We start from the raw sequence: 11,650 nt of genomic DNA, 5'->3' as shown, positions 1-11,650 counted from the left end.
ATACGCTAAACATTGTTTGAGTTTTACTTTCTTCGGATATACCAGCTGTTCAGGGTCTCGAGAATTCTCATTAAGCAGTGTGTACATTCTATGATCTTTTGGTCATTTCCTGTAGGTGGCATTGTTATTCGATTGAGCGGGTTTCAAATAATCATAATTTTTAGATAATTCGTATTGTAATTATGCGTTTGATGCATTGTCTTATTTACTAGCAACAATATCATAATAATAATAAATGATAATTTAGGAGCTGATTTTTAAAATGGTATTAAAGTAAAATTTCAATTATTTGAAAGAGCTTTCGTTGTAAGAGAACAATTTCCATTATGCTTGAGTTATGCAATAACTATTCATAAGAGTCAAGGTTTAAGTTTAAAAAATGCCATCATTGAAGCAGGGAACACCATTTTTAATGTTGGTCAAATTTATGTAGCCCTATCTCGTGTAACAGAATTACGTGGACTACATTTCATCAATTTTGATCCTCATTCCGTTAAAGCAAGCTCTTCAGCAATTAAAAAATATAATTGTTTAAGAAAAATGTATAGGTCTGATTTACCTACCATACCAATTCCTGATACACGTTGGCAAAAAGTATGGGACATGATTTGGGCAGTTGAAGAACATTCTATTCAAATTGAACTCAAAAATGTGAAAAAAGCTTCTCTTAGTTTATTAGATTGTCGAGGTATCGAAAACTGTGATAACGTTTCCGATGGTCTTAATTCAATTATTCAATGTATGTTTAATAATACAATAATTAGGACATTATTAATCAATCATGGCCTAAAGAATCAATCTGTCAATAATAAACTTAGTAATTTATTTAGCAAATATAATAATCGCGAATTACTTCTAAAGTCCAGTGACATTAAAGAGTCATTAATAGAGCAGCCTTATTCTAAGACAAATAACGATCCTGTATCAGTATTTCTTAAAATTTGTGATGATAATTGTGATATTAGAAATTTAGTACAATTTAAATTAGAAATTAATGATCGATGCAAAACATGCAATTATTCTAATTCTTACAGTATACTAGAAAATGTATTACATGTTTCAATATATGATGAGAAAAAAACATTTGAACTACAAGAATTAATTGATTCATCATTTGGATATTGGTTTACTAATTTCAAATTTTGTGAAAATTTTAAAGAAGTCAAAGAAACGCTAACAAAAATTTCATTAAATTCCTTGCAACAGATATTAGTTGTGAAGTTACATGTGTCCATCAAAGGAAAAAATAAATTAATAAATAGGAAAAAAGGGTTTATAAAATCGGTACCCAAAGCAAAAATATCAATATGTAATACAAACTATGCTGTTGTAAGTGCTATATTTAACTCTTCAAAAGATGGTAATTCTGAAAATCATCATGTTGCGATGATTAAACATAATTTATCATGGATCCAAATAGATGATGAGACTGTACAATCAGTAAGATGGCCTGCGAATTCTAAAAGTGCTTACGTATTTTTCTTACAAAAGAAGTAAATTGAAAACTTGAGGTACACCGAAAGAAAGAAAGTCTTAAGTCAAGCGTAAATTTTCTTAAATCAAAAAAATCTTAAGGAAGATTGAAAATATCTTGAATGAAGTTAATTTTTTTTAAGCCAAGAAAATTCCTTCTTGCTCCAAAATAACTTCGGTCTTCCTTACAATTTTCTTAGTTCAAGAAATTTTCTTTTTCTATGTATATATGACATCTTAATACTTAAAATATATTAACTTATCTTAAACTTAACAAGAAATTAAATAAAATAACTACTACTAACTTCTTTTAAAGTTAAAAAAAATACTTAAGTAAATGAGCACAAACAACAAAACAAAAATTTTTAAAATTATAATACTAAATAAAAAAAAAATAATCCACAGATTCGGTAGAATCTGGCACCAAGTTCCGTTCAAAAATTTCGTTGTAAACGGAGCATCAGACTACCGACTGTATTTACTGTAAACATGACGTTTTTCTGAGGTTGCAAATTTTATTTTAAATTCTACGTTCTTTCTTTTTCTTAAAGTTCTATTATAACAGTAGTTCATACCTTTTTTTCCTAATATTAATTAATTGAAAAAATATGAAAAAAATGTTTAGTTCTATGAATCAGAATTATTTCGGTTCAGACAGCGTTGAATATAACTGCTTAAATTTTGTCCCTATTATAATTTTTTATTCAGATATCTCTGCATAGGAACACTTTTTAATAATAATACTAATTATAATACTAAAAGTAATAATATTGGTAATAATAAATTGATGTTAAAAATGACAGCAATAATAATATTTATCATTATCATTATTATTACTAAAATAATTGTTTGTTATTTTCATTGAATTAATGTGTATTGCAGTATTAAATCTAAATTAAAATTTTTTCTTATTAAGAAAATGTCAAAATTCTCTTTGTATATATAAGAAATGTATAATTTCCATCGATAATTTAAGTTATCGATTTAAACCGGAGGCGTTTTTGCGGATTAGTCAGTTTAAATTTTTTAATACCACTAGCTAATATGAGAAAAGAAAACTTTAATTTTTTTTATCATAATTTGAGCTGTAAAATCAAAGAACGAACGACTTTCCATATGATTATAGCTTTGCCTGAAAAAATTCATTTATTTATGAATTTTTAATATTGCGCGGGAAAAGTTTTGGGAAATCAGCCGGGGGCGTGGCTTCTCCTTGCGGCAGAAGCAGTTACTACTTTAAGACGCTTTTTTAAATCAGCTGCCGTGTTTTTATATTGAATCATGTATTTACAAGTTTTATTAGAATCGAGTTTTTAATAGAAATTAAATAATTAATAAAAATCTCAATTAAAGAAATTTGTGAATTTGCATGATACTGAAATCAGCAGATAACGTGTCAAATTTTTATTTTATTAAAGAATTAAATTAAGACAAAAATATATTTTAGAAATGTTTCACTTTCAGTTCTTTAAAACTTCTATATGTTAATTTTTTTATTTTTTGTTTTTCTTCTTGTAAGAATCTGTTTATTAAAAAACCTAAAAATTGACAGATGTCTGTCCCTTTCAGCATCATGAATTTGCAAGTACTAAGCCCAGTCATAAAAATTCTTAATTACTTAAAAATTATTCATGTAACTTATTTTTATTACTGTAGTTATAACATTGCAACTATAATTACGATTCTTAATTTTACAAAAATATTTATTAAGTTATTTAAGCAATGTAAGCCTATCATATTACATTGTATTTTAAAAATTCACAGCTTATAATTACTGTTTTTGTGATTACAACAATATTTATGTTAATTGGTATAAAGTCATTTTTGATGAAATGTAATGGACACTCTCTTGGGCTGTGTAACTTCATTTCAGATTTTTAATGCATTTTCCAAGCTAATCGACGGTTTATAACTTCATCTTCACCAAATTTATTTTTATCACCACAGAACTAGAATTTGCCGGAGGAAAAGTATAAAATCAAACTGTATTGTTCTTACTAGACTTGCTAATGACATTAAAATTAGTCGACATTCAACAATTTTAGATTTTTTTTTATCAATTAAATTAGAATAAAAAAAATATTTTTACAAAATTGCACGTATAGTTTATAAAACTTTCTACATGTGAAATTTTTTCAATTAATTTTTTTAATGAAAGAAATTCTAAAAACTTTTAGATATCGGCTAACTTTATTGTCATGACTTGCTATTACACCCATATACGCAGCAGAAAGTTTTATTTTTATTTTCTCGTAGAGGAAACTCAATGATTACAAATTTTTGGTCAAGTGTAAAAGTTGATCTTATTTTCAATAGTAACTAAGCTTATAGACAATAATTAATTACTTAACATTTTAAAAAAGAATTTCAACAATTTTTAATTACAACATCGGCATATTATATGACATTAGCTGTTTATACTCGACCTGCACAGAGTAGTTCACATTTGATTCGCCTGGTGGCGTATTCAAGTGGAGGATTTCCCATTACGTTTGAAATTAAAAATGTAAAAGTATCTTATGAAACAAAAAATTTTATAGAACAAATTATCATACAACCTTCCATGTTTATGTTTGAAACATATTTTTTTAATTAAATTTTATTTGTTAACCAGTTTAAACACACAAACATTGTATGAGTTATACTTTGTTCGGATAAACCAGATGTTTAGTGTCTGGGGAATTCTCATTAAAAAGTGTGAACATTCTGTGATCTTATGGTTATTGCCTGTAGGTGGCACTGTCATCCAATTGAGCGGGTTTCAAATAATCTTAATCTCTTGATAATACGAAACATGACTATGCGTTTGATATATTGCGTCATTTACTAACAACAATATCATAATAACAATAAATAATATTGGTAACCATAATAAAAATAACAATAATAGTAATTATAATACTGAAAGTATTAATATCGGTAATAATAAATTGATGTTAAAAATGAAAGCAATAATAATGTTTATCATGATCATTATTATTACTAAAATGATTGTTGTTATTAATAAATCCGAACAAAAACAGTTTCACTGTAAAAAATTGCGCCAAGTCCACGTTCATAAAACTCATCTCAATAACATTAGCACTTTACAAAAAAATAAGACTCGTTTCAAAAATTTTCATTCTTTACAAAAAGATGTGAAATCCGAACAAAAACAGTTTCACTGTAAAAAAATTGCGCCAAGTCCACGTTCATAAAACTCATCTCAATAACGTTTGCACTTTACAAAAAAAATAAGACTCAATATAATAATTGTTATTCTCTACAAAAAAAAGTGAAATACAAAAAAATACCAAGAAACTGTCATAATGTTAAAAAAATTGAAAGAAAATTTGTTGAAAATTTAAAAATTAAAAAAAAATTTTTTTATTGTACTTGGCGCGCGTCATTGAGTACCCCAAATTTTTTCAGGATAAATAAACATCCTTTGAGTGATTAAAAATTTATAATTAAGTCAACCTATAAAATGCATGAATTTAATTAATCAACTATTATTATTTAATAATAAGTTTTACAAAATTTAGGTAAAATCGACATGTCATACATATGTTATTTGAAATTTTTTAATCTTCCAGACATCATTTATGATTTTACTAAAATGCCCTCTCGTGTTTGGTTATGAAAACTACTTCAAAGTGGATACAATTGAGTGCTCTAGAAAAGAAAACATATGGCCGACTAAATTGAGAAAATGCGGTGTGATTGCCAATCAAAATGTGTTAATTACAATTAAACTAAGCAATATCAAGTTTCTTCATTGAAGCTTAATGACAGAGCTGAAAAAAATTGAATCCAAAAATTTTATATAATTTCAGATGATTTCACCACACCACCATATTGATAGTTATGTCCACTAAAAATTTAAAAAAAAATTTAAAAACGGATTTTTTCACTGAAACTGATAATTAATCGAGTAAGCAGTGTTTTTAATGAGTTGAGTATGCTTGACTAATGTAAATTTATAAGTATAAGAATGTATAAAATCATATATTATGTAATTAGAGCTGATCAGCCCGAATATGTATAACTATATATAATTACATAAATTCAAGCAAAATCGTTTTTTCTCGGGTTAAAATTCTTCCGAAAAAATTTGGGGTACTCAATGACGCGCGCCAAGTACGATAAAAAAATTTTTTTTTAATTTTTAAATTTTCAACAAATTTTCTTTCAATTTTTTTAAAATTATGACAGTTTCTTGGTATTTTTTTGTATTTCACTTTTTTTTTGTAGAGAATGACAATTATTATATTGAGTCTTATTTTTTTTGTAAAGTGCAAACGTTATTGAGATGAGTTTTATGAACGTAGACTTGGCGCAATTTTTTTACATACCCTTGCGACTTTCAAATCATTCTGAAATCAGTCTGAAAAAATTCTGGAAACATTATGGAATCATGATGGTTCCAGAGTGTTTCCAGAGTGGTTTTGTGCCTATTTTCCAGCATGAAACCAGAGTGCACCCAGATTAAAGCCAGAGTGGAATCAAAGTGAACTCAGAATAAAATTAAAGTGGAACCAGAGTGAACCCAGACTAAAACCAGAGTAGAATCAAATTGAACTCAGAATGAAACTAAAGTGAAACCAAAGTGAACCCGGACTAAAACCAGAGTGGAATCAGATTGGACTCAGAATGAAACTATAGTGGAACCAGAGTGGACCCAGACTAGAACTAGAGTGGAATCAAATTGGACTCAGAATGTAATTAAAGTGGAACCAGAGTGGAATCAAAGTGAATCCAGAATGAAACCGAAGTGGAACCAGAGTGATACCAGAATGGAACCAGATTAGAATCAAAGTGAATTTTACATAAAATCAAGATGGCTTCAAAGTGGAATCAACATGAAATTAAAATGAAATCAGAGTAAAATAATAATCAAATCAGAATTCATTCAGACTTAAACTAGCGTGAAGTCAACGTGAAATTTGCATGAGTCACAATGGAGTTATTAAAAATTAGATTAAACTATCAGTAAATTTAGAATAAGTTCGGATAAAATCGAAATTAATTAAGATAAAACTACAGCAAAACTAAAGTCAGATCCGATAAAACTTCATAGGGATCTGAATGTGGAAATAATTTAATATAAATAATAAATTACCTTCATTGGAAAAAATTAATCAATTATTAATATACTTCTTAAAGTTTTTTCCATCTTTATTATATAAATGTACATAATAAGATGTTACATAGTGGAAAACGTATCCTTTTATAATTTCAATGATATATATTAATATATTAATCAACATTAACAGTTTGTTTATTTAGTCACATCTCTATTTAAAAATGTTGATTAAAGAGTATTAAATATTATTCTTCTCAATCAGTTCTTATAATCAAAGTTGTTATTCATCTCATCTTTGACAAATTTAGAGATTTCTCCTAATCTTACGTACACTAAAACTATTTTAATAAAAACTTTATTATATCAATTATGAGTTGATCAGCATCGAAAATTGTATTTAAAATCAAAAATAGAAAATATAAAATTCCTCTCATATAGAACGTAAGTTTCAGAAAATTGTAAATGTCTATATATAATATATCTGGTAAAGAAAATAAAGTCATGCGTAATATATGTCGGTAAAAATGTATGCTTCAATTTTTCTCCTAAATTCTCATAAAAAAATTACATATCAATCATGACATAGTTTTTACTACAGCTGTTTTTTAAAATGCTTTTCGTACATGAACCTATTCACTATATGTATACAGTCTATAATTGTGCATTAAAAATCACAGGAAAAAAATATACAACTTGAAAAAAATTAATTTTCCAATGACTTTTATTTAAAGTAAAAAATAAATTTGTCGTAATACTTCAAAGTTCACTTTCATTGTTACTTTACTTTCAAATTTTATGGTTTAAAGAAGTCAAAAATTAATGATGACCAATGTAGTAGCATTTCGTTCGTCGGTTTCCAGTGAAAAAATGAAATTCAAGAATTAGTAGGTCCAATAATTATAAACAAAATGAAACGATCAGAATATTATAACGATATTACACAATTTTATTTAGTTACCAAACTTGACAATGTTTCGATTTAGATATCCAAATTAATTATCACGTCAATTTCTATGAACTTGTACGTCAAGTAGTATCGTATACACGATGAAAAAAAATTTTTGTCTGATCATATATGATTATACATGAGGTTTGGAATGATCAAACATATATGATCAAAACATCTTGCGATAATACTCTTGGGACCTTAAAAGTTTTTTTTTTTAGACTGGCAATACGATTGTTTTGACACTGACATACAGCCTGTCAATAATTACCGAAAAATTTATTGGACAGTGACTATTTTCTAATTTTTTTTAATAATGACATAATTTTTTTGTAATTTTATTGTACTTTGCGAATTTTATCAAATTTAATAAGTTCTTAAACTTTACAAAAATCTATTGAATTCCGGAATTTGATGAAATTGCAAAAATTTTTATAAAAACCAGTACTTTCTGTTGTTAAAAGTCTAATAAATTTATGTCTTTCAATATTAATGCTGGTGACTTGGACGAGTGAGCAGCGTTCCAGACGGCTTCCAGCTAAAAAGATTTGAGTTCGAGCCCTCCATACGCCTGCGATTTTTTTATTTAATATTGTCATGAATTGATTATCCTAATATTGAAACGAACCATTACCGTACTATTCCATTTCTCTATGTATTTATGAAATGAATTTGTTATTCTCGAAAGCATTTTTTTATCATACATATATGAGTAAAAATAATTATATATGATCATATATAATAATGCATAAGTAAATCTGATTATATATGATTAGACGTGGCCAATATATATATATATATATATATATATATATATATATATATATATTAGGGTGGGTCAAAAAAATCAACTATTTTTTTTTTACAATTAATACGTAAAAATGGGTTACTAGGCACCTTAAAAAAATTCTCACCAAATATGAACTCTTAATTTTAATAGGAAGATCCTCCGCGTCGCAGTTTTTCATTTTTTTCTCAGTCCAATAGAAAAAAATTCATTCCTCATCATTAATTGGTCGTACAGAAAAAATTTTTTTAAGAATTTTGTAGGAAATTTAATGCACTACAAAAAAGGTATCTTATGTTTTTTCCGTAAACCTCACCATTTCACTAATATTGAAGATTTAAGATTGATTATTTTAAGTCAAATGTCACTTTTGTTTATGAATTTTATAACTCGACAAGAAATGGCTATTATTGAATGGGCAATAGAAATTTTTGTAGCAAATTAACTGCTCTATAAAAATGGTATCTTATGTTTTGGCGATTAAATTAATCGTTCAAAAGATATTCATCATCAAACTTTCATGTATATCGATTTTAAGAGTTTTTGATTAAATAATCGAAAAATTTCAATTTAATCTATCAGTTTTGAGAAAATTTACATGAAAAAAATTTTTTTTCATCAACTGAGAAACTTCAAAATGTTTTTCAAGCTTTTTTTTATCTGTAAGTATTTTTATCTACATTTAAAAAAATAAATTGTACATTATTTATCGCTTAGTTAATCATTTATCAATAAAAAAAGCAAAGTTTTCATTATAAATATATTATGATTTCAGTTTTAGAGAAAAAATGTCCAATTAGTTATAAGAAAGTTTTTTATTTCAATTTTCAACTGAGCTATTTATTTTCAAACAATTTTTTGTTGCAAGTAGGGTAGTTTTTTCGATGCTCTTTCACAACTTGCAATAAAAATTGAAATTGCTCATCGTCTTTCGTTAAGCATTGGTTATATTCACTTACTAATGCGATACCTCGCTCTGCCAGATCATTAACAACTTTCAATTGTGCGAAAAATTCTTTATTTTCATTATAACTCTCATAAGTAGACCATAAATCAATATTTTTGTCAAGAAAATCATACGGCAGATCAAAGATCTCAAAAAGTTTTAATGACTTCTCAGAAGCAAAGTCACTTATATTTTTTTGCAGAATTAAATGTAAATTTTTTCTATCAATAATAAATCTTCTTGCTTTAGAATCTGTACCTTCGCGAGTCTTAACAGCTTCGACAATATTCTTCTTTATGTTTAATGGAACGGTATCATCAAAAAGTGATAAAATAGCAAGTCCATCACTTAAGTACCATAAATGTGAAGTCATTTTTTCTTATGTAGCCAAGGAGATTAAAGAATTAATTTTACTGTACTCAATTAAATTTTTCATATACTCTAAGTCGTGATTAGCAGCAGAAGTCGCAGCAGTTGACGATAACCAAGCTTTTACATACACCATAACTATGAAAATACAAAATTGTCGAAGACCATCCGATTCTTTCTTAGAAAGGTCAAATTCATCTCTAAAAATAAACATTTTTAGGCAATAAATTGCCTTTGCCATCCATCTTGCATGATGAACTGCACCAGGACGCTTGAAGAAAACTTGCTCTCGTGGCATTTCTCCCAGAAAAATTAATGACAATTCCAATATTTCTTTATAGTCATCTCGGGGTTGCGATAACTACCAAAAGTAATCAATTATTCGTAAAAAATCAAAAATTATCCTCTACACTTAAAATTGTATTTAAATAATACCTGTAAGTATCGCTTAATAAATGATATAGATTATTTTTTTTCATTCGTAATAATATTAGCAACAATACTATCTTCAACACCAGATTTATACTTCGTTTTATCGAATGTGTCCCAAAATTTTTGAATCTGCCAAATATTGGAACATTTGGTCCGGATGATACTGGCCAATAGACTTCGAATGCACTCCTTAAAATGATCTCATAAATATGATGGCGACATGGTAACCAAATTAATTCTTTTCCTAAGACCTTTTCAATTTCTTTACATGTACCATGATGGATTTCTGTATAGTAAAAATAGATAATTACACTTTAAGTTCTGTATTTAATAAAAATTGTAATGCATATTTAAAATCTATAAATAAATAAAGGATTATAACTAATGGGCACGTGTCGAAAATTTAATTAATCTATGAAAACAATTCAACTAGAACGATGAAAATAAAATTTTCTTTTAAATATTTTATCATTGATTAGTTAACCGTATTAACCGCAGTCGTGTCAAAACACATCGCCTTGATGTAACTACTAATACCCCATTGATTTAACGTTGACAAGATGGTTGCTGTTTGATTTTCTGCCGATCCACTATTCATTTTTGGAACTCCAAGTAACTGCTCAGTACCAAAAGCAGTCAAAATAATCGGTAAATGATCCACAAATTTCGATTCAGAAATGTCATTCAGTATTTTCCCATCCCAATGCACGACATATTTATCATGAGCTTTGAAGTTATCTTTTAGTCCTATAGCAATGTCTTTTCGTAAGAGCATGCGAGTTCGTTGAATTGTTCGATAACTAAGAGTTGTATCTTCTACATTAACACCAACACTTGATAGAACTGGAGCAATAATGAACATCGCATTTCTACTACTAACATTAGCTCTGTCGAGTGCTGAGATAAGCGCTGGCGTTAGAATATTTAGAATATTTATTTTTGCTCGTGTTGTCGGTATTTGAGGCACATACTCTAAATCTGAACCGAAATTTGTAGCTTGACTTGATGTAAGGGTTGAAGATGACTCTGATTCCTCACTTCGAACAATCTCATGGCTGGTTGAGGGTTGATTCAAATCTAAAATAAGCGTTGTTATTTAATTAATGGAAGCAAAAATATGGAACTCATTCATTTTGACATCAAATAAGGAACACAAAGAGTTTTTTATTTATCATCTATGAACATATTGACATTTATGATATAATTAATTAGAAAAACAATAATATACTTTATTATTCATAATTTATAATCAATTTAATTTATTTTCAATTCTGATTAAAATTTATAATAATTAAATGTTGTAAATACTCACGACTTTCATCTACTTCCATCGTATTCATAGTACTGTTTAATTTATTTAGGTTATTTGAAAGAATTTCTTTCCGGGTATCACTTTTTGATTTGAATATAGTTCACGAATATCATTATCAAGCAGTTTTATTGATTTATGATCTACAATATCAAATAATACTTTGATTTCATTCTGAAATATTAGTACATTTTTGTTTTGGGCTGATGATTTTTTTCGCACAAAAGATTTTTGAAATTTCAACCATCGGTTATGATAGCGAAGAATTTTTTGTATTACATTAGTTGATCCACTAGTCGGAATCTGGTTGTTTTTCCATAGTT

The 11,650-nt window shown here is 27.2% G+C and overlaps 1 protein-coding gene across 1 annotated transcript; it reads right to left on the bottom strand.

Moving 5' to 3' along the window:
* Positions 1-10,052: 10,052 nt before the first annotated feature.
* LOC141535044 (uncharacterized) lies at positions 10,053-11,380 on the bottom strand. Its single transcript, XM_074254800.1, has 2 exons — positions 11,331-11,380; positions 10,053-11,095 (listed from the first exon to the last, which is right to left on the bottom strand). The coding sequence occupies exons 1-2, from the start codon at positions 11,356-11,358 to the stop codon at positions 10,494-10,496; spliced, it is 630 nt and encodes a 209-aa protein (XP_074110901.1). The 5' UTR covers positions 11,359-11,380; the 3' UTR covers positions 10,053-10,493.
* Positions 11,381-11,650: the final 270 nt, after the last annotated feature.

The sequence above is a fragment of the Cotesia typhae genome, unplaced genomic scaffold, assembly GCF_013202065.1.
Source record: "Cotesia typhae breed Kobodo isofemale line unplaced genomic scaffold, CoteBio_Ctyphae scaffold_13, whole genome shotgun sequence".
NCBI lineage: Eukaryota > Metazoa > Arthropoda > Insecta > Hymenoptera > Braconidae > Cotesia > Cotesia typhae.
This window is presented reverse-complemented; position numbering and strand designations above follow the sequence as displayed.